The following is a 24034-nucleotide window of genomic DNA, read 5'->3' on the forward strand; positions in this document are numbered from 1 at the left end:
GCCTTTAAAAAATGGAAATAAATCCATTTTCAAAAGAGAAAAACAAGTTGGTGTGTTAGTCAAAAAATACTTCTATCTCCAGACAACTACAAACTTAAAAGCCAAATGTGTAAGTGAACAGATGTGTAAAGGGGATTAAGGAGAAACCTGCCCCACTGTCTCATTAAGAGGGCCCATTAACACAAACAGATGCTCTATTAGGAAATGGGTCAGACTAATGGGCAACACGGCAGCAGCTCCTATTTACCGTATATCTAAATATCACAATTAGTGGTTTGACACTTTGGCTCTCGTAACCAGAGCCTCGAACATTAACAATTCAAGGAATGCCACAAGTAAAACCAAATGTTTGCTAAGGAGGAAAGAAATCAATTACAGAGATTCTTCCTACAAATATAAAATGTCATGATCTTTGGTGCCAGAAAAGAGAAGCAAGAAAGAAAAAGGCCTAAGTGAATAGAAGGTTCTATTTGAAAGGATATGCTGAGAAATTTTCATATTGTGAAAATTCAAGCTTAGATATTGATTTCCTATAAAACGTACAGCATCAAATTGAGTGAAGAAAGTCTCAGGTTTGTCTTCTACATTGTCTGTGTCCACCTTCACGTCCACCATGGGATTGAGGTTCTGTGCTCGTTCCAAAGAGGCTTCTGCCCGATTTCGGCCAGAGGATCCAGTAGTAGGAATCAAGAACTGAGCACTAGTGTCTTCTGGAGATACCTTGAAATAAATTTTTAAAATTTTAAACTTTTGCACAAAAGACATCTCTAACAAAAGATATTATGATGAACTTTTGGATTTTTTTATGGATACTCCTCCCAATATAATTCATACAGAAATGTGTATTTTAAAAATTGATGTACATGTATGTAAAACAAACCAAAAAGAACAACAAAAAACCCTGGTGGTTCAAAGGGCAATGCAAACAACTGAGGCAGCTTTGGAAATAACTTGAGTAAGTGCTTTAAAAAATTCATGTAGTAAAATTTTTTGTTTCATATACATTCCTTTTTTCTCTTTATAAATGCAAATGTTTGTTTTTATTAGTGTTTGTCAAATTCAGAAAAATAAAAAATAATTTGAAAGGAAAAAAAGGTTTCTCCTACCCTACAGGCCCTGCTTCCTTTCCTCAACGTCCCAGGAGAGAAAAATTTCACTTGATAACTGTTCTTCCTATTCAGAGATCAATAGCTCCCCCTTGTGTTAAGAAAAATGTTATCACTTAGGAAAATTTCCCCACTTTAACACTGTTGATCAATGGAGGCCGATGAGCAAAGGCTGAATGTCCAACAACTGAACAAAGCCCCTGCTCTTAAGCTCAAGATCTAGGTACAGAAAACTAACATTCTGAGGAACAACGAAAGAAGGCTTGCATAACCAGCCAATCAACAAGCACTGATTAAATGGGGTGCTGGAAGCTAGGGCATGACACATGAAAAATAAATACTACAACTAGGATTTAGAGGTAGAGCTAGGGCCTTAACCCAATTTTGCTCCCATGAAAGCACAAGACCTCCTCCTCTTCCACCATTCACACTAACATAAAGACTAGCATCTTGCTTCACCTAACCTATGGAATCTTGGCTGGGAGGTGAGGCAGATAAGATGACTCTAAGTAGGTTAATAAAAATGGAATTTCACCTTCTGATGATCCATCATGGTCAGTCCTTTCACACCTGCCAAAATGAGATTCTTGGCAACTTCTGCCCCCAAACCTTTCATTCCAACAAGAAGCACCCGAGAAGCCCGCAACCTGTAAGAGACACATCATTAATTATAGAAGGATTGCAAGCTGATGTCACCAATTTCAGGAATGGCTGGATGTGTTAGATTTTCAGAAAGGATTCCAGTTGGAAGACCCTTCAGGATTCCTAAAATGCTGGGATTACACCCTGAAAAGCTCTTCCAAAAGCTATCTAGAGTCAAACTTCCTGATTTTCTGATTATAGACAGGAGGAGGGCCCTGCATGCTGAAGGAACTTGTTCTCCTAAGGGGTTCTTTGGGTCCCAACCTTACCCTAGTGCTCTTTCCATTACCTAGCATGGTGGCTCTAGACCCAAACAGGAATGGCTTCTATATCACCATTAGCAAATCACACAATTAAAATGTTAAAGAAGGAAGCTTTATGGGATTTCAGAGATCACCTAGGCCAACCTCCTCATTTTAACAGGGAGGAAACCATATTAAAACAATTTGGAATTAAATTAGAAAAGTCACTCAATTGTACATATTCTTTGACCCAACTATAAGGCATATGACTTCAGGGAAGTAAAAAAACAAAAAGATAGATCCCATATTTACAAAATATTTACTGTAAATTTTTTTGTAGTAACCAAGGTCCAGAAGGAAAGTAGGTACCCACCAACTGGGGAATGGTTGAACATACTGAGCCAAGAATATAATCAATTATTCAACAAGCAACTAATAAATCCTTACAAGGTATCTGATATATAAAGACAAAAGTAAAAGTTTCCACTATTAAGGAACTTAAATTAGATAAAAGAAAACAACATATAACATATTCCCACATAGATAAAATTAGAGGAACGGGGACCAAACTTATGATCAGTAGTTTAGAAAATTCCCTCTGTGAAGGCCAGCTGTGGCCTGGGCACTGCCAGGTGGAGGCTGACACTATGATAGGAACCATGATGAAGTGTTTTTTTATGGATGTGGAGCCAAGAAGGCAGAGGGACTGGAAGCTATAAAATGAATTTCTCTCCACAAACTCTCTTATCAAGTTTAGAAGATTCACTAGACCAAATCCTGACAGAAATTCAGAAAAAGTCACTGTGAATCCTTTGCCCAATCCAGCGGGACCGGCAAGGAGGTCTGCGGACACTGGTGTCAGCGGTCAAGGCAGAGGCATGCTTGCACAAAACTTCCAGTGCCATGAGAAGTAAGGGTAGTAAGAGGTCTTAGATTCACGCCTAGCCGAGACTTACATGAACTGATGCTAAGTGAAATGAGCAGAACCAGGAGATCATTATACACTTCGACAACGATATTGTATGAGGACATATTTTGATGGAAGTGGATTTCTTTGACAAAGAGACCTGAGTTTCAATTGATAAATGACGGACAAAAGCAGCTACACCCAAAGAAAGAACACTGGGAAACGAATGTGAACTATCTGCATTTTTGTTTTTCTTCCCGGGTTATTTATACCTTCTGAATCCAATCCTCCCTATGCAACAAGAGAACTGTTCGGTTCTGCAAACATATATTGTATCTAGGATATACTGCAACATATCCAACATATAAAGGACTGCTTGCCATCTAGGGGAGGGGGTGGAGGGAGGGAGGGGAAAAAAAAAATCGGAACAGAGACGAGTGTCAATATAAAGTAATTATTAAATAAAAAATTAAAAAAAAAAAAAAAAGATTCACGCCTAGCCCTGAGACAGGGACAGGTACCAGCTGGAAGTTTTGCTGCCCACTCTCCAGGTCCAGGTTGTAGATCCAAAGGAGAGTAAGAAAGGGACAAGCCCATCAGCAGTGGTGTTCCTGGGAAGGGAGGCAGTATTTGGAGAAAGGATAAGTTCAGAAGTCAGCAGCATCAATGGTGTAGTTCAGGCCCCCAAGAGCAGAGTGGGGTCTCACTTCCAACTTCCAGCTTCCAGAGCAGGAATCCCAAGCCAAAGGGAAGTCTACAATTCTGCCTATAGTCCAGCAGTTTTCCAGTTTGCTGATATGATCAAAATCCACAGCATCTATTCTTGTTCAGACCCAAATCCAGGTCAGGATCTTGTAGAACTCTTGGGGGAGAAAGAGCACAGCAATCAGATTTTGCCCTACATCAGACCACTTCGGGAACAATGAAAGCCTGCAGGTCTCCAGGCTGTCCATGAGATCTCAGAATAATGTAGTACTCAATACTCTAAAGCAGCAACCAGACAAGGTCAGACCCTCCCTCTAGAAGTGTGGCAGAGTTTAGCTTTAACATCAATCCTTGGAAGAACAGAGAAAAGAACCTCAAAATAATAAAAACTATTATGGTGACAAGGACACTCAAGACCCAAACACAAAAGAACGTGACTCCAAAACACACACAAATATTAACTCAGAGAAAACATAGCTTGGGCACAAACTCAACTAAAATACCTGAAAAGAGATGAGGTAAGAGGTTAAAAAGAGACAAAAGTGTTTTTAGAAATGGAATGAAAGTGCCTGAGGAAAAAACTGCTGGAAAAGAAATGAGTGCTATGGGAAAAAGAATTGGAAAGGGAATTAACAACTTGGCACAAAAAAGCATAAAGCTTGCCCAAGCAACAAATTCTCCAAAAATTAAAATGACCAAATGAAGCTAATGACTCAATGAAGCAACAAGAAATAGCAAAACAAAGTCCAAAAGTTAAAAAGAAAGAAAATTTAAGGTATCTCAGCAAAAACAAATGACCTGGAAAACATAGCAAAGAAAAAAAAACTAAGAATCCCCGGAATGCCAAGACTGGAGAAAGGAACCTAGACATTCTATTTCAAAATCATTAAAAAAAAAAAGAAAGAAAGAAAGAAAGAAAGAAACTGCTCAGATCTCTTAGAACCAAAGGGCAAAACGGAAACAAAGAATTCACTAGTCACTTCTTAAAATAAATCTCAAAATGAGAACTCCCAGGAACATCAGGGTTAAAATCTAGAACCTTCAGGTCAAAGACAAAGTACTGCAAGCAAAGAATTCAAGTACCAAGAACCTCAGTCAGGATATCACACAAGAGTTAACAATGACCATCATAAAGGAACAGAAAATCTAGACTATGGTAGAAGGCAAAGGATGTGAGCTTACAGCCAACAATTAACTTACCCTGAGTATAATGCTACAAGGGAAAAATGGATCTTTAATGAAAGAGAACTCCCAAGCTTTCCTGATGAAAAGATCAGAATTGTAAGAACTCTGGACTCCTTTTCAAACCAAAGAGTAAAGAAAATCTCTGTCAATACGATGACCAATAACAACTGATTAAACCGGGAGAGACTGCTTACGCTCTAACACAGAGATGTGACAGAAGTGTGGCCTCTCTGATCCTTCTCATCATTAGGATTCATGGAGGGAGCCCAAGCAGACAAGGCCTGAGAATCATTTGGGAGTCATTCTGTTATGTCTTGATGATCTTAAAGAGAAGACTGGAAAGAGGGGGAAAAGGTGTACAAGGAAAGAAAGCAAAGTTAAGGGTGCACAAGGAGACAACCACCCAGCCAAAAAGGAGGGGCACATGCACTCTCATCTTAGGAAGTAAAGAAATGTGTGCGCCCCTCCCCCATGTCCTCCCCGATGGGCACAGAAATAATTTTTAATCAACAGTGAAATAAGAGATGAGATGGGGGAGGCCCCAGAGGGTCCTGAACAAAACCACTCTAAGGCTGTACAAAGATAACTCCAGTTCTTTCTGAGGGGGCAAAGCGGGTGGCGATACAACAAAGGATGGATGAACAAGTTGTAATGTATGGATGAGATGGCCTAGTTTTTGTGCTGAACTCGCCGAGGAATTCATTCCATCAGGACTCCAAAGACTCATGGATGAAACATGCTACGTGCCCTCTCCCCCCCAACCCCGTCCCCCCCAGCCGAGAGAGGGGTATTTTTAAAGACATTGCTAATGTGGAAATTTGTTCTAACTCTATTCGAAATTTTCAAAATTTCCTGCCTACAGGACCTCATATACAGCACGTCCAAAGCACAACTCCTGCTCTTCCCCCCAAACCTTCCCGGGCAGTATCAGCCTCCCAGGCCCTCAGGCTTCCAACCCAGAACTGATCCTGGACCCCTCACCACCCCTCAGCCCCAGGGGCTCTTCATAGCTCCTGAAGTAACACAAAATGCTCTCTTGGACATTCAACACCCTTCAGAATCTGGCCCCTTCCTCACACCTCCCTCCCCCATCAAGTCCTCTTGGCTTCCTGGCTGTTCAATGAACCAAACCCCTCCATCTTTCAGCCCCAGGCATTGTCTCTGGTTGTCCTCAGAATGGAGGACTCTCCCTTCTCCACACTGACTACTGACCTCCCTGGCTTTCCTCAGGTCCCAACTAAAGCACCACCTTTTACAGGAAGCCTTCCCCTCTATTAATGACTTACATAGCCGTTATATAATTTACTGAATATATCTTTGTTTGCACGGTGACTTCCCCATTAGCCGTGTATGATGGGTTTCTGTTTTTGTGTTCTTTAATGGGAAAGGTAGTAATATATTTTCTTTTTTTTTTTTTAAATTTAATTTTATTTAATAATAACTTTGTATTGACAGAATCCATGCCAGGATAATTTTTACACAGCATTATCCCTTGAAATCACTTATGTTTCGTTTTTTTCCCCTCCCTCCCCCTCCCCCAAGATGGCAAGCAGTCCTATATATGTTAAATATGTTGCAGTATATCCTAGATACAATACACATTTGCAGAACCGAACAGTTCTCCCGCTGCACAGGGAGAATTGGATTCAGAAGGTAAAAATAACTCAGGAAGAAAATCAAAAATCAAATAGTTCACATTCATTTCCCAGTATTCCTTCTTTGGGTGTAGCTGTTTCTGTCCATCATTTATCCAATGAAACTCAGTTAAGTCTCTTTGTCAGAGAAATCCACTTCCATCAGAATACATCCTCATACAATATCGTTGTCGAAGTGTATAATGATCTCCTGGTTCTGCTCATCTCACTTAGCATCAGTCCATGTAGGTCTCTCCAAGCCTCTCTGTATTCATCCTGCTGGTCATTCCTTACAGAGCAATAATATTCCATAACATTCATATACCACAATTTGGTAGTAATATATTTTCAAAACTCACACAAGTCTGTGAGAGGGAAAGGCTGGTAGCTTGGAGCCAAGTGATGATCTGATCCAAGAACAGGGAGCCTCTGGTGTGTTTTGAGCAAAGAAGTGACATGACCAGAGAGGTGCTTTAACAAAACACTCTGGCAGCTATATGAAAGATTACTGGAGGGGGAAAGACTTAATTAAAGCAGGAAGAGCATTTTCTGTGCTTATAAAGTCCCAAACAGAGGCAATGAGGGCCTGACCTAGACTGAAAGTCATGTGAAAGTAGAGAAGAGAATAGGATGTAAGATGGAGATAGAATCAATCATCAGGATTTTGCAATGGATTAGATACACAGGGTGAGAGAGCATGAGAAGCCACAGATGAATAAACAGTGTTACAAAGCTGTAACCATTAAAACAATCTGATACTGGTTGAGAAATAGAGGTGAATCATTAGATACACACAATACAGCAGTAAGTAACCATGGTAACCTAAGGTTTGAAAAATATCCAAGTTTTGGGGACAAGAACTCACTATCTGACAAAATCACTGGGAAAACTAGAAAGCAGTTTGGCAGAAACTAGGTACAGACCAACATCTCACACTGTATACCAAGAAAAGTATAAAATGAATACTTGATTCAGACTTAAAGGTGATATAAGCAAACTAAAGGAATGCAAAAAAATTTACCTGTCAAGAAATTAACCACACATAAGAGATAAGAGCATTATAGGATGTAAAACGGTTAATTGTGATTACATTAAATTTAAATGGCTTTGCATAAACAAATCAATGCAGTCAAGATTAGAAGGAAAGCAGGTAACTGGAGAAAATGGGGAAGTTCAGAAAATGATTAAGGGCAAAAGAGGGAGGATGAGAGAATGAATTATTTTGAACACATTGAACTTACAAAAGGGACAGGCAATACAAACCACCTACTGGGCAATTGGTGAGGCTGGATAGCAGTAGGAAGGAACTTAGAGCTAGGGAGTTCAACCTAGGCGTCTTCAGCATAAAGATGACAAAGCTGGGGGAGCTGGAAAGGGGAATTAAGTGAGATGAGGGTGTGCCGCTGAGGCAGAAGGGACGACTACAGCTTGGGAGCACAACATGGAAGATGCTCCTGCCAGTCTAGCCAGACAGGTAGGAAGAGAATAAAGGCAGAGCAGTGTCAGAGCTGGTATCTAGATGGAGAGAGCACTCAGCAGTGTCAAAGCCTTCATACAAGCCGACGAGGTGAAGACTGAGAAAAACCATCAGGGCTGTCAATTAAGAGATCATTAGTAACTTTCAATTGAGTGATGAGTTAATAAGTACTTCTTAAGCACCTACTACATGCAAAGCATGATGCTAGAGCTACAAACATGAAAGCAAAAGGGCAGTGCTTACCCTGGATGAGCTTTCCAATCTATGGGTGAAGACCAGGGAGCAGAAAAGGGGCAGGGAGGGGCGGGGAGTTACCGGATCTCAGGGCAGAGTAGAAGGGGACGAGTGGAGGCAGGTGGGAGATGCCTAAGTTCAGAGCTCTCTGATCATGATCCCATCTCCATTCCGAGGGAGGAGGAGATGGCTGTACTCCAAGATGATGGGACCTTATAGGATGAAATTATCCCAACAGGGAACTTCCTAGGACCTGTGGCAGCAGTCAGAGAAATCCCCTCATAGAGTAGCCAAGGGAGAAATGATTACATAAGAGCTTTCTGCAAGACCAGTGTCATTCCCATTTTATAGATGAGCAAGTGGAGTCAAAGAAAAATTAGAGTCTTCTAACTTTGGCCTTTCTCTCCTTGCTGAATATAGTGCTTTTCCTGCTACACTTCCAATTTGTTTAAATTCTTACCTCTCTTGGATTTAGTCTACAGACCTTACCTTGGGATAGCCTAAGTATAAACTTAAGAATGGGTTACCTTTTCAAAGAAGGTTCGATACAAGCTGTTTGTGAATAGCTGGGTCATATTCCCCCATTTCCTCCACATGATTCAAAGCAGATTGAAGCATATCTTAATTTACCTTCTTTAGTCTTTTGTTGTTGCTGTTGCAACATAGCGAATATGGAAATGTTTTATATAACTTTACATATATAATAGGTATTACCTTTCTAAGAGGGGAGAGAGGGAAAGAATTTGGAATTCAAAATAAAACAATGAATGTTAAGATTAAAAAAAAAATTCTACTTGAGAGTGATACAGACTTTAGTCTCCCAGGCCAACTAAGCCCTTGAGCCCAAGTGATCCTGTAGCATCGAGATCCTATTTCACCTGTACTAGATTATCACTTGAAATGCTGTTTTTTACTGTAAAATCCATCTGCATTTCAATTTAGGCCATCAGAAATAGCATTGTCACCCTCCCACTGTAGAAGTTCTCCTAGGGGATATGCTCCAGAATGATGGGTCAGGTGGGAATAGTCACTAGTAACTCAGTCAGATCTACATAAAACAAGGTACACATCTCTACCACAATCCTTGGCGCTGTAGATATGAAAAACAAAAGGCAGCCAACAATCCATAGCTCAGCAGCAGCAGATTTAAAGATTAAGATTTGTAAAATGCTTACCCATGTGAACTTAACAGATCCTTCACAACCACCCTGGGAGGTAGGTACTATTAATACTACTATCACCCCCATTTTACAAATGAGGAAATAGAGGCAGTGAAAGATTAAGTCTCTGAGGCCAAATTGAAATTCAGGTCTTCCTGACTACAAAACTACTGAGTCTTTACATTTTTATCTTAAACTTTTCATTTTTTATACCACATTCACTTTTGACTGAATTCCTCTATCTCCAGTGTAAACTTTTTTTAAAAGAGAAAAACAATTTCGCAAAACACATTAATTCTATCTGACAATATAAAAAGTATCACATCACAAAAGTCCCCCACTTCTGCAAACAAGAAAGGAAGTCCATTTTCTCAATTCTTCCCAAGAGCCAGATATGGCACTTAGAATTAGTTGCCAGAGTTGTCAAATGATTAGAGAACAACACAAAATATATCGTGTTGCATGAATGTAATGAAAATTTTTTTATACTTATTTGGTAAGAAACATGAAGAAATCTAGAAAACAGAGGAAGACTTAAACATTAACAAATGAAATAGAAAAATATATAATCATAATGTAAATATGAAGACAAAAAACAATCTGAATGTCATGCAATTATGTGTCAGAAGAGACGAAAAGTATACATGTCTCCTATCTGTAGGTCTGAGGCAGGAAATGCTGCTCCAGTGGCAGAGCCAAGATGGTGGAGTAAAGGCAGGGACTCCCTTAAGCTCTCTCAAATTCCCCTCCAAGCAACACTAAAATAACCTCAAAATGAATTCTGAAGCAGAATAAAAAAAAAAAAAATCAAAGAAAAACAATTTTTCAGCCCAAGAAAACTCGAAGGTCAGCAGGAAAAGTCTGGCAGTAAGGTAATGCAAACCACACCTGGCAAAACAGCAGCAGATTTTTGGGGACAACTAAATTGATGGCGCATTCCAAACTAAGTCCACAGATGGTAAGAGGATCAGACAATTGGTCAGAAGGAAATTATAGGGGATCCTTTGCGAGGTGCAGTGCTCTTGCACTGGCTGTATATAGTCTGGGGCACAGTTCCAGGGCAGAAAAAAGTATTTGTGGTCGCTGACAGACTACAGCACAAGTTAGGAAAACTGACCACATCTCGCCTTAGATTATCATCACCTGGGAGGAACTAAAAACTTATAGAGTCCCAGAATTAGCTCTGAAAACAGCAGCACAAAAAACCTAAAGCTTGGGCCACTGCTCCAAAGAAAACAACAAAAAAGAAACCTGACCATAGAAAATTACTATGGTAACAGGAAAGAGCAAGACAAACTCAGCCGATAAAAATGTCAAAATAGCTACATGGAAAGCCTCAAAGAAAAATGTGATTTGGTTTCAAGCCTAAAAAAAGATTCCTGGAAGACTCAAAAAGGATTTTTAAAAATCAAATAGAGATAGAGGAAAATTTGGGAAAAGATATGAGAGTGAAACAAGAACATCATGAAAAAAAGGATGGTAAAGAAGGCACTAAAACCACTGAAGAAAATACCTTAAAAACCAGAATTGGCCAAATGGAAAAAAATACAAAGTCACTGAAAAAAAAAAACTAAACACACGCAAAAAAAAAAAAATTAAAAAGTATATTGTTTAATTAACTTGTGTCCAATTCTTCATGACCCCCACAGAAAAGGGGAAAAAGTGAATTAAAATGAAGGTAATAAAACTTGTCCTAAACTACCTCCAAAGAGATAGAGAGAAAGAGAATACAGGAGGGAGAGAGAGAAGGAAGCAATCAAAAAAGCAAACACTGCCCATAATGTTAAGAATGTTGATATGTCAGTTTAGTGGTCTGCTTTTCTTTTTCTTTTTGTATGCTTTCTTACCAAAAAATGGCACAGAGAGGGGCAGCAGACTATATTTGGAAATAAAAATGATGAAAAATGACCATAAAGTTATCAGGCTATTTCATGGTTTCTATTTCTGCTGTCTTCTGTTCATACTACTAATCTATCCCTGGTTCTCTAGCAATAATCCTCAACAATGTTCCTATGTTGCTCAAGGTGAAGACTAGTGTATAATCTTAACAATCTCTGTCTTCAAATGATAGGCACTCTATTCTCATTTCCTTGATACTATATAAAGTGTTTCTAAGAATATTCTGGTACTTGGAACCTTTCTGCCTTTGACCTCTTTAGGGAATATAAGTAGCAATGGATTCTCAAGGCCAAATGGAATGGATATTCAATGCAGAGCTAAGTAAACAGAATCAGAACAATGTAAACAATATTAATGTTAAGACAAATAACTTTGAAAGACTTTAGAACTCTAATTGTGATGAAACACTCTGCCCAGCCTTTGAAAGACTACAGATCAAAACACATTTTTTTTTTTTGATATATCCTATAGGAGATTCTTATTTTGACTATACTATTTGTTCTAACTTTACATGTCTGTATGGAGACTTTCCTTTTTCTTTCTTTCTAAATGGGAGACAATAGACAAGGTACATTTAAGAAATACTTTAAAAAAATTATACCAATGTTTGTCAAAAAAAATTTTTTTAGCATAACTGCAAATTACTTTTCAGAATAGTTGGAGAAAAATTAATTAGGGATTTTATAAACCCAAAGATCTCTTGGCAATTTTTCCATCATCTTAGCCCTTTCCCCTCATATTCCTTCCAACTTGTTGCACTGATAGAAACCATGTTCTTTGATAAGACAACGAATACCTCCAGTTGGGGTTACACCTTCTTTCATGTCCCATTCCTTACCATCTCCCAAGATTTCTTCTGGAACCAGTACTCCAAGATCTCTCCTCCTCCTTTGGGGTTAATTCTACACATTCCCATGAGGCAGCACATTGCTGGATTTAAAATCAAAGCACCTGGGTAGTAAATGAAGCTCTGGCTCTTATCATCTATGTAACTGCAGGCAAATCCCTGTAGCATCATGAGCCAAATGAGAGGGTTGTGGCAGATGTCCTCTAAAGACCCTTCCAACTGTAAATGGGATTTGTGACTCTGTCCAGGTCACTTCTACAATTACCTAATGTTCCCTGACCATTCTCCCTCTTTTCTCAAGGATATGAGCACCTGTCATAGTTCCTCCACACCAAAGCTTGCCCTCTTATTTGGAGAATTCAACACACATTCTGATGTCCCCCAAACACCCAACCCACCCAGTTCAATCCTCTAAACTCCAAGGCTGCTGAATGCTTCAGGAGAAAATCAAGTCAACAAACATCAACTAAGCACTCATAAGATGCCAGGCACTGACCTAAGTTCTAGGAATACAAAAAGAAGAGCAGAAACAGTTGCTGGCTTCAAGGAGATAACAATCGCATAATGGGAGGAGATAATATGCAAAAATACATGTATATGTGTACAGGCAGGCATACAAACATAAAGGCTAAATTAGAGAGGATCACAAAGTGAAGATGTTAACATTAAAGAGTTTCTTGCTGCAGAAGACAGAGAGAGAACAGTCCAGGAATGGGGGACCTCAAGTGAACAGGGCCAGAGATGGGAGATAGACTGTCTTGAGACAAAAAGCAAGCAGAGTGATTGGACTGTAGGGCGTAAGAAAGGGAAAAAGGCATAAAAAAGCAGGGAGGCAGCCCTGAAGTCAGGAGGACCTGAGTTCAAATCTGGTCTCAAACACCTAACACTTCCTAGCTGTGTGACCCTGGGCAAGTCACTTAACCCCAATGAGGAGAGCAGGGAGAGATCACATTAAGAAGGGTTTTAAAAGCCAAACAGGATTTTTTACATTTGCTCCTGGAAGCAAAAAGGAACAAGTAAAACTTATGGAATAGGAGAAAGATTTGGTCAGACCTACACTTTAGGAAGATCACTTCAATAGCAAAGTGGAGGGTGGACTGGAGTGGGGAGACTCAAGGCCAACCAGAAGGCTGTAACATTAGTCTGAATCTGAAGGTGTGAGGAGGTGAAGGGCAGTAGCAGGAGAGCTGCAAGAGACTTTACTTGGAATCTACAGGACTTGGACAAATGACTGGATGGGGAATGGGGATAAGGGACAATGTAAGAGAGAGCAGGAGTCAAGGATGATCCCTGGTTTTAAGCCTGGTGATTGGGAAGCTTTTGGTGCCCTCACTTTAAAGCCATCAAAACCAGAGTCAACAGAGTCCATCTCTTCCTAAGAAGTCAGCAGGCACACTTCTAAAATACATCATTTTGGCTGACATGGGCACGTACATGTCATTGTCCCTTGCTAAAATGTGAGTTCTCTAATCACAAAAAAGGGAAAAGGATCCATGTGTGCAAAAATATTTGTGGCAGCTCCTTTTATAGTGGCAAAAACTGGAAACTGAGTGGATTTCCATCAGTTGGAGAATGGCTGAATAAATTTTGATATATGAAAGTAATGGAATATTATTGTTCTATAAGAAATGATCAGCAGGCTGATTTCAGAAAAGTCTGGAAAGACATATATTAACTGACGCTAAGTGAAGTGAGCAGAATCAAGGAAACATTGTAAAAAGCAACAAGAAGATTAGGCGATAATCAACTGATAAAGTGACTTGGCTCTTTTCAACAATGAGGTAATCCAAGACAATTCCAATAGACTTATGATGGCCTAGAGAGATGCTGGGAAAAAATAGGGCAGCTAGCCGGGATGTTTTTGCCTCTTTTTGAATACATGAGGCTCAAAAATTTGGGGGTAGCCCAGAAACTCAAGACAACTGTCAGCTATGGGATGGAAGAGACTGTGATCTACCTCTGAGTAAGAGGAAATTATCCTCTGAGGAAAATTATATTTTCTATTATGTATTTATTTCAGCAACCATAGTCGAGTCTTATTCATCTCCAATACTTTCTCCCACTCTTGATTCTTCCCCCTTTCCTTACTATCCCAAAGACCACCAGGCCTGGAGACAGGCCCATCCATTATCCTAAGATCAATGCTTATCACCCTGTTTTGCACATAAGAGGTCCTGTTTAAAGAGTTAGTCAAGAACTGGAATCTGGGGGCCTGGTTTCTAGTCCTCACTATACCATAAAAATAATTTACTTCATAAACTTAGGCAAACCTGGGCCTCAGATTTCTCATTAAGTAATGAGAATAATGATATGCTACTTCATACTGTATGCACATGAAATCACAGGTCCAGTAAAAATGCAAACCAAACCAAACAAAAATGAAGCAATTATTGTTGGACCTTTCTCTTCTCCCACCCTCCAGGTTCTGGATCAGCAGAATCCAGATGAACCTACAAACTCTTTTCTGCTCTCTCTTCTCTTCCAGGAAGGGCTCAAATGCCTCTTTACTCCCTCCAAGTTTTAACATTTTAACGCTCCCTCCAAGCTGGGTGGCCCTTCCCCCCCACCCCACAAGCAGCTCGAGTCCTCTGCTTGGGCTTCTCAACCCGTTCCCGTCTCACTCGACTTTCCTCTCTGGACATCTGCAGAATGGAGCTGCTGGGATCCCGACTTCCTACAAAACTCCATTTTCTGCCGGCAGCTTAGCTTGACTGAACACAACATTCCCCCTCCCCCTCTGAGCATCCTTTTTGCACTGTCTCCCCACTCCCAATCTCTTGGAGGACAAAGGCTTCTTATTTCTATTCCTGATACTTAGGACAGAGCGGATTCAGTCTCACTTGACTCTCTGGAGCAGCCTGTCCTTTCCTTCAGCTTATTTAACAGATGAGGAAACTGAAGGATACAGGGTCACCCAGCTGGGAAGTGCGGAGGCCGGATTTAAAAGACTCCCTGACCCCAGCCTGGGTCCTTACTAAAGGCTGGGGCCACTACCTCTCCAACCTTCTATTCCTATCCTTGGGGAGAGGGGCTTAGGAGTGATTTCAATGATAACAGTGAACAGAAGGGGAAAGGCGACCCCCCCCCCACACTCCCCGGCACGTCCCAGCGTCTCCAAAACTTGTGATTCTGAGGGTCCAGCGGTCACTAGGGGTCAGAGCACGAACCCAGGTCTTTTAGGCCCCCCCTCCCGGCCAAAATAAGACTGCTCCTCCCAGTCCCGGGAACCTCGGGCCCCAAAAAGCTGTTCCAGTCCTGGGGCGAAAGCCTGCCCTCCAGAGGATTTCAATCTAAGGGATGGGGGTCACGTGCACCCCTAAGGCGAGAGAGGAAGAGTTATTATCTAGACTAAGACAAGCCCCGCCCCTGGCCCAGCCCCTTCCGGCGCCCCTCCCCCACCGCTCCTCACCGTTTCTGCGCCTCCAGCCCCCACAGGCGGATCTGCCGGTCGTACTGAGCCGCCTCCTCCTCGCTGATGGTGCCCACCTCCTCCTTCTCCACCATGGTGCCGCCGGGTTCCGCTCCTCACGCTATCTTCCTCTTTCTCCTCAGTCCCTCTCACCGGCCTGCTTCTTGCCCGCGCGCCGGCTCGCGACCTACCCGCCAACCGCCAACCTCTTCGGACCCCTCCCCCAGCTGCGCGCTCCGGCGGTACGTGCGCAGGCGCCAATCGTCGCGCCTGCGCAGGGCTGCGCCCCTCCCCCACACCGGCAAGCACGTGCGTGCCGCGCCACGTGACCCATCTTAACCTCTCCTCCCCTCCTCCCCCGCTTCTTCCCCTTCCCTTGTGACGTCGCTTCGCGCCTTTTTCACCTCTGAGCTCCTAACCACAGTTCCTCACTCTACCACCTGATCCAGCATCTCCGATTCCTTCAGCGCTGTGCGCTCGTTTCCCTCCTCTGCGCTTTTGCTACAGCGGCCCGCCGAGCCTGCAAGACCCTGCAAAGCGGCTGGCACCGCAGCTGCTTGAGAGCCCTGGCTTCCTTCCCGACTAGCCTAAAGCGCTCCTTCCTCACAGCCATGGCGTCATGGATTTGGACCGGGAGGACGCTCGGGCCCCGAGTCCAGCTTCCTTCCCGTTTCACAGATACAGCAACTGAGGCACAGAATATCTCCTGTCACTGCCCTTTGATGGTATCACATGAGATCTCATGAAGCCAGCCTTATTGTCTTTTTTATTATTATAGCTTTTTATTTACAAGTTCTATGCATGGGTAATTTTTCAGTATTGACAGCTGAAAATCCTTTTGTTCCAACTTTTCCCTCCTTTCCCCACCCCTTCCCCAGATGGCAGGTTGACCAATACATGTTAAATATGTTAAAGTATAAGTTAAATACAATATATGTCTACATGTCCTAACAGTTATTTTGCTGTTCAAAAAGAGTCGGACTCTGAAATAGTGTATTATTAGCCTGTGAAAGAAATCCAAAGTGCAGGCGGACAAAAATAGAGGGATTGGGAATTCTGCGGTTCACAGTCCTCTCCTAGCTGGTTCAGTTCTTTACTGCTCCGTTGGAACTGATTTGGTTCATCTCATTGCCTGAGAGGGCCACGTCCATCAGAACTGATCCTCATAGAGTATTGTTGTTGGAGTATATAACGATCTCATTTCCCTCAGCATCAGTTCACAGCATTTATTAAGTGCTTCCTGCATGCCTGGCACTGTCCTGAGCAACCAGGACCCAAGGACAAAAATGGAATTGTTCAAAAGCCTGCGGCTCTTTGTTGTTGAGTCCTATTCCACTTTCCAGGAGCCCATTGGAGGTTTTCTCAGCAGAGATCCTAGAGGGACTTGCCGAGACAGCTCATTTTAGGGAAACTGAGGTAGACAGGGCTAAGTGACTTGCCCAGAGTCTCCCAGCCAGGAAGTGGCTGAGGTCACCTTTGAACTTGGGTCTGGCTGGCTCGAGGCCGGGGCTGTTCCCACGGTGCCCTCTAGCGGCCCTGGCTGGCTATTGCCCCAATTAGCCGGAAGAGCCGGGTTCCTGAAGTCTATTTCTCTCCGGACTCCTACAAGGGCAATTACTGGGTGAGGAACTGGCTCTCAGCCCCAGCGGTATTTTCTTCTGAGCAGCCCGAGTCCGTGACAAAAAGTGACCTGTAAACCCCCATTTCCTAGAGGAAGCCTTTCCCCTCCCCTCTCCCTGATTCCCTTGCCAAGGCAGACTCCCATCCGGGTGCCCCCTCGCTGCCCCCAAAAGCTCTTTCCTCACAGTTTATTTCATAGGATCATAGATTTAGAGCTGGAGGGGACCTTTAAGATCATGCTCAACCCCCCCTCATTTTATAAATGAGCAAACTGAGAATCAGGGAGGTAAGTCACTTACCCAAGATCATATGGATACTAAGGGAGGTAAGTCACTTACCCAAGATCATATGGATACTAAGTGGCAGAGCCAAGATTTGAAACCAAATAAACATACAAGCACAAGATTCTAGGGATACAATGATAGCGTTCATCCTATTGGGAAAAGATAATGTGCATATATAGAAGTATAAGAGGGGAAAGAGATTGTGTAACCGGATTAAATCACCTTAAACAGGTAAAATCAATCTTGTTCATAACTTTTAGTTGCAGTCTATCAGTCAATCACAGGCTTTAGGGGAAAGTCTCAAAAAATGGAATAATATTACTGTAGAATCATGTCCAGAAAGCCTGGGGAAATTGCATCGTCTATAAAATAATCAATAGAATTGAGCCCTGGAATCATTCCAGAAGAAGGCAAATCTGAGAAGCCGAGGTGATCTGCCACCCCTCATCCCTTTATCTTGACTGGACGGCTGGAAGAAGACATGATCAGCCTCAAAGCATCCAGAAAAACACTGGACTTCCATCTTTCAAGCAATAACCAATGGCGTCTTTAAATCAGCTGCCTCCAATGTCTGTATTGGGACACAAGGACAAGCTTCATAGCTCCACAAGGAGCACAGCAGAAAAACTACCCCCTGCCCATGAGAAATTGAGTAACTCACAATTATGAGAGAAAAAAAAAGACTTCCAACAATCAAAAACTGGGAGTGACCCTTTTACCACACATATTCCCTAAGCTTGAGTTCACTTTCCCTAAGGAAGGCTCTGTACATTCGTGGATGAGCATGTCTTCAGTTGATCCTCACCTAATCTTGTTTTCTACAATGTTCTGGAAAGGTGTTTTGTACCAACTGTTCTTATTGGGCTATTTTAGTAAAATCTCTTTTCTAGGAATTACTTAAATCTGACTTACTTAATTGATTCTGAGAAGATGACCCTGTTGTATACATATACACCAATGGGGGCTCATGGGCTATAACACTTAAAAAAAAAAACTGCCTAACCCTTCAGGGATTCACCAAGAGCCATAAAGAGATAGTGTGTCCAAAAAAAAATATATATATATATGTATATATATATATATATATCAATCTCCAGCTCTTGATCAGGTATCATATTTCATCTTTCTAAAGCACTCCTCTAATCAATAAATTTCAGTGACTCTCTCAGCTCCAGGATCAAATATAAGATCCCCTGATTTTTCATTTAGGAAAGAGGGTACTAAGGGGGATCCCTAGAATCATTCTCTAGAGTTTCCTTTGAATTTGTCTTAATTCATCTATGATTTTTTTCTCTTTTTTTGTCAAATACATTCTAGAATGTTTGCTGAAGATGAAAAAAAAATTAAAGGGCAGTTAGGTGGTATAGTGGATAGAGCACTTGCCCTGGAATTGGGAGAAACTGAGTTCAAATCCAGTTTCAGACATTTACAAGTGTGTAATCCTGAACAACTCACTTAACCCCATTGCCTTAAAAAAATTTATTTTAAACAGGGATAAAAGAGGAAACAAGATCAAAATGATACCATACCACTTTAGCCCTGATACTTTAAGCACAGTTTTTACTCTCTCCTTCCTTCCCTATCTTGATCAGTTCAACTCTGTACTGTCCTCTCTAAATTCTTGCCTCCTTATCTTGTTGAAAATCTTGCCCTACAAGACCTCAGCCTTAGATGACTCCCACCTTCTGTTGCCTTCGTTTCTACTCACATGCTGCTGAGAGAAGTTGGAGAAAATCATGAAATCATGCTGAGTCCACTACAAATTTGTTTCATAATCTCAATTAGGCGGTTATTTCTACAGGACAGGCCTTTTGTATCTTCCTAGCCAAATCATTATCTAGTTTCCTACAGCACCTTTTCTGAACATTTTCATTTCTCTTCAAACTTATCTTGGTAGAATGTTGCCTCTTATTTTACTGAAAAAAAAATTGAAGCCATTCATTAAGCACCTTCTTCATTTTCATCTCAAATCACTTAGATCCTTCTGCTGCTATTTCAAATGAAAGAGTGGCTCTTCTTCTTGCCAACAATAACTTCTTCATATATAAGTGGTCCCATTCTCTTTTGCAATAGATTGTTTCCTCTATTATCCATTCATTGTATAATCTTCAATTACTGCCTGTGTACTGGTTCCTTGATTATAGCCTATAAACATGTACATGTCTCCCCCAATACTCAAAATAACTTCATGAAAAATAACATTCCCAAAAATATGGCAGAAACTAGGCATTGACCAACAATGCCTCACACCAAGATAAGGTTGAAATGGCTTCATGATTTAGACATAAAAGATGAAACTATAAACAAATTAGGAGAACAAGGGATACTCTACCTTTCAGATCTGTGGAGAAGGGAGGAATTTACAACCAAAGAACTAGAGAATGTTATGAAATGCAAAATAGATAATTTTGATTACATTAAATTAAAAAGATTTTGCACAAACAAAATCAATGCAGTCAATATTAAAAGGGAAGCAGAACAGTGGGGGGGAAATTCACAGCCAGTGTTTCTGATAGAGGTCTCATTTCTAAGATATATAATTGACTCAAATTTATAAGGATAAAAGCCATTTCCCAATTGATAAATGATCAAAGGATGTGAACAGATAATTTTCAGATGAAGAAATTAAAGCCATTTCCAGTCCTATGAAAAAATGCTCTAAATTACATTTAATGAAACAGAAATTAAGAATTCTGAGGTACTATTTCACACCTCTCAGATTAGATCAGAATGACTAATCTGAGGGGATGTGGGAAAACTGGGACACTGATACATTGTTGGTGGATTTATGTACTGAAACAATCATTCTGGAGAACAATTTGGAACTATGCCCAAAGCACTATCAAACCCTTTGATCCAGCAGTGTCATTACTAAATCTATATCCCAAAGAGATCATAAAGGAAGGGAAAGAATCCACATGTACAAAAATGCTCATATCAGCTCTTTTTGCAGTAGCAAGGAATTGGAAATTGAGTGGATATCCATTGAGGGATGGCTGAATAGGTTGTGGTATATGAGAGTAATGGAATATTGTTGTTCTATAAGAAATGATGTATAGGATGATTTCAGAAAAGCCTGGAAAGACTTATGTGAAGTGAAGTGAGTAGAGCCAAGAGAACATTGTACAGAGTAAGCAGCAAGATTATATGATCAATCGTGATGGACTTGGCTCTTTTCAACAATGAAATGATTCACGACAATTCCAATAGACTTATCATGGAAAGAGCCATCTGCATCCAGAGAGAGAACTTTGGAGACTGAATGTGGATCAAAGCATAGTGTTTTCGCCTTTTTCTTTGTTTTCTTTTTCTTTTTCATGTTTTCCCCCACTTTTGGTTTGATTTTTCTTGCACAACATAACAAATATGGAAATATGTTTAAAAGGATTGCACATATTTAACTTATACCAGATTGTCTGCTGTCTTGGAGAGGGTGGAGAGGAAAGGGAGGGAAAAATTTTAAACACAAAAAGTTTTACAAAAGTGAACATTGAAAACTATCTTTACATGTATTTGGGAAAATAAATCAAGAAAAAGAAAAATATTTCCAATATTTGTCATTCCCTTTCCTCCCTTTTGAAAATAAATTCCAGAAGGGAGCTTAGAGGGGCAATGGGTAGAGCACCAGCCTGGAGGCAGGAGAATCTGAGTTTACACAGTAAACTTGAGCAAGTCATTTAACCCAAATTGCAAGAAGAAAAAGAATTTATAATAATTGGTACTTCTACTTCCTTTCCTCTGCCATTCTTAATTTTCTCTTACCTGGCTTCATTGAACTATTCTCTTTAAAGTTACCAATGATATCTTGTAATGTTCTCTTCTTTTTTATAATATGATCGTTCTCTCTGGGAGCAGGTTTCTTGGGGAGGTTTTCTGGAGGCAGCCTTAGTTTCAGTTCAAAGTAATAAATCATTTCAAATACAGCCAGCTGATAAAATCCAAAAGTTTATTTTCTCCTTCCAAATTTTGTCTCTTTCCTTGGGCCTGGTTAGCTTTCTTAGAGGCCTCTCTCCCTTCTTAGTTCCCAGAGCTCTTGCAGCTTGCCCTTTGTCGCCTCCACTCACTCCTGGCTCTCAATCTCCCAGAGTGCTCTTTGGCCCTGAGAGCTTCTTGCTTATATGCTGTACACTGAGTACACACCAATCATTATATCACTGGGAAACCATTATTTGTTGTAGGATTAAATCAATGCTAAACTAGATTTAACCATTGTCTCCTCAATTCTACTTAGTGCCTGGTTTCAAGTTCTGGCCCATAACACCTCCTCGTAAGATCAGATCAATCATACTGAACCAGGCTAGATTAGGTAATTATTGTCTCTATCAATTCTAATGACTTAACACTTTGTAAAGATTCCAACAATATCTTAATTAACCAAGGGCTTTTTTAAAAAAATGTTTTTATTTTCCCCAGTTACATGTCAAATTTTTTTTATTTTTGTTTTTACGATTGAGTTCTAGATTCTCTCTTCTTCCCCCACTCCTCCATTGAGAAGATCCATGTGAAGTTGTACAAAACATTTTCATAAAAGTCATATTGCAAAAACAAAAACAACCCCCCCAATAGATTTGCCCCCAAAAAATCCTCAAGGAAAAAAGAAAATTTTTAAAAAGTATGCTTCAGTCATTTCTTATAGAACAATCATATTCCATCATAATCCCATACCACAATTTTTTCAGCCATTCCACAATTGATGGGCATCCCCTTGATTTCCAACTCTTTGCCCTAAGAAAAGAGCTGCTAGAAAGACCTTAGTTTGAATCTTATCAGTTGTTGCACTCTGAACAAGTATTTTAACTATGTGCCTCAGTTTCCTTATCTGTAAAATGGAGAGAAGAACATTTACCTATCAGGGAAGAAGAAATGAAATAACATAATACAAAGAATTTTGCAAATCTCAAATCAACTGAAATATTTAAATAAGGCCCTATAAATTCTATTTATTCATTATAAAGAACTGCTATGATTATTTTTATACATATAGATTTTTTAAAAAAATCTTTTTTTGGATTCATGCCATATGCTAGTGGTATTATTAGGTCAAAGGATATGCATGATTTTATAATCCTTTGAGTATAGATCATATCCTTTGATCATTTATCAATTAGGGAATGTTTCCCCCCCCCCCCCTTTTAAAAATACATTTGACTCAGTTCCCTATCCATTTGAGAAATGAACCAAGACTTTTTTTTTTTTTAATCCTTTGTCCATCTTCCCCTCTCTGTAACCTCTGCCTTTCTTGATTATTTCTTTTTCCTTGGTATTTTCTCCTTTTTAGGTCTCAGTTTTGGTTCTCTTCCTGTTGGTAATCCCCGAAGGTCCTGAGGTGGATCCTTTCATCTTCTTCCATCATATAATTTCATTTGGTGACCTCTTCAGCTCCCATGGATTCAATTGTCATTTGTTTCTATGCTGATAATTCCCAGATCTACTTGTCTAGCCCTTACCTTTCTCCTGACATTCAGTCTTGCTTCTCCAGCTGCCTATGCAACATCTCAATCTGGATATCTTACAGATTTCTTAAACTCAACATATTTATAAACTGAACTCATCTCCTTAGTCTCTCATCTGCTCCCCAAATTTCCTTTCCTTTTAATTTTCCTGTTATTGCTAGGGGAACCACCATTTTTCCAGTCACGTAGGCTGGAAATCTGTTATTTTTGTCTCTACACCTTAATCTCCCCATTCTCTCTTTTTTCAAATGTTCAATCAGTTGCCAAGTTCAGGTGATTCAAACTTCAGAACATATTTCATGTAGGCCCCCTTCTCTCCTATGACATTGGCATCCCGTGCTATAGAACCACATCACCTCAAGTTTGGATTTCTACAGTAACCTTTTGATTGGTCCCAAGCTCATATCTCTCCCTTCTTCATTTCAACTTCCATTTAACTGCCGAAGTGATCTTAAAATATAGGCCTGACCCAATCTCTCTCCTATTTAATCAACTCAACTGACTCCTAATGACCTTCAAGATTAAATATGAATCCTCTGTTTTACATTCAATGTCCACTAACATTGGTCTTTTTGCTCTTCCTTGAGTTAGAAACTCTAGAAAGTTCTGCCTTCCAGTGTGTATCAATTGGAGAACAGCTGAATAAATTACGGTATGTGATTATGATGGAATATTATTGTTCTCTGGAAAATAATGAGCAGGATCCTCTGAAAAAACCTGGAAAGTCCTTCATAAATTCAAGCAAAGTGAAATATGCTACATACAAAGTAATAGCAATGTTCTGGTATGATCAACTGTGAATGACTTGGCTATTCACAGCAGTATAATGATCCTCTACTCTTTTTTTTCCCCTTGAGGCAATTCCTCAATTTAACCCCTAAATGACTTGCCTAGGGTCACACAGCTAGGAGGTGTTAAATATTTGAGGTCAGATTTGAATTCAGGTCCTCCTAACTTCAGGGCTGGTGCTCTATCCACTGTACCACCTAGCTGCCCCGATCCTTGACTTTTTTGAAGGACTTATGATGAAAAATGCTTTCGATATCCAGAGAAAGAACTAATTGTGTCTGAATACACACTAAAGCATACTTTTTAAAAACTTTTTTTTGAGTGGGAGTGGAGATCTACGTTTTCTTTTGCAACATGACTTTTATGGAACTGTTTTGTGTAACTTCACATGTACCTTCTTAATGGGAGAGGGAGAGGGAGAGAATCTAAAGTTTTAAAAAC

At 40.4% G+C, this 24034-nt stretch overlaps 1 protein-coding gene across 1 annotated transcript in view; it reads right to left on the reverse strand.

The window, feature by feature from the left end:
- Positions 1-16328, reverse strand: part of SAE1 (SUMO1 activating enzyme subunit 1) — a 52103-nt gene extending 35775 nt beyond the window's left edge. Inside the window, exons 1-3 of the mRNA XM_051989297.1 lie at positions 15448-16328; positions 1642-1753; positions 544-720 (exon numbers count right to left, since the gene is read on the reverse strand). Coding sequence (XP_051845257.1) covers positions 544-720; positions 1642-1753; positions 15448-15542 — 384 coding nt within the window. The 5' untranslated portion in view covers positions 15543-16328. The remainder of the gene's footprint in view (positions 1-543; positions 721-1641; positions 1754-15447) is intronic.
- Between the last annotated feature and the right edge of the window lie 7706 nt (positions 16329-24034).

Source organism: Antechinus flavipes, chromosome 3 (genome assembly GCF_016432865.1).
Source record: "Antechinus flavipes isolate AdamAnt ecotype Samford, QLD, Australia chromosome 3, AdamAnt_v2, whole genome shotgun sequence".
Classification (NCBI taxonomy): domain Eukaryota; kingdom Metazoa; phylum Chordata; class Mammalia; order Dasyuromorphia; family Dasyuridae; genus Antechinus; species Antechinus flavipes.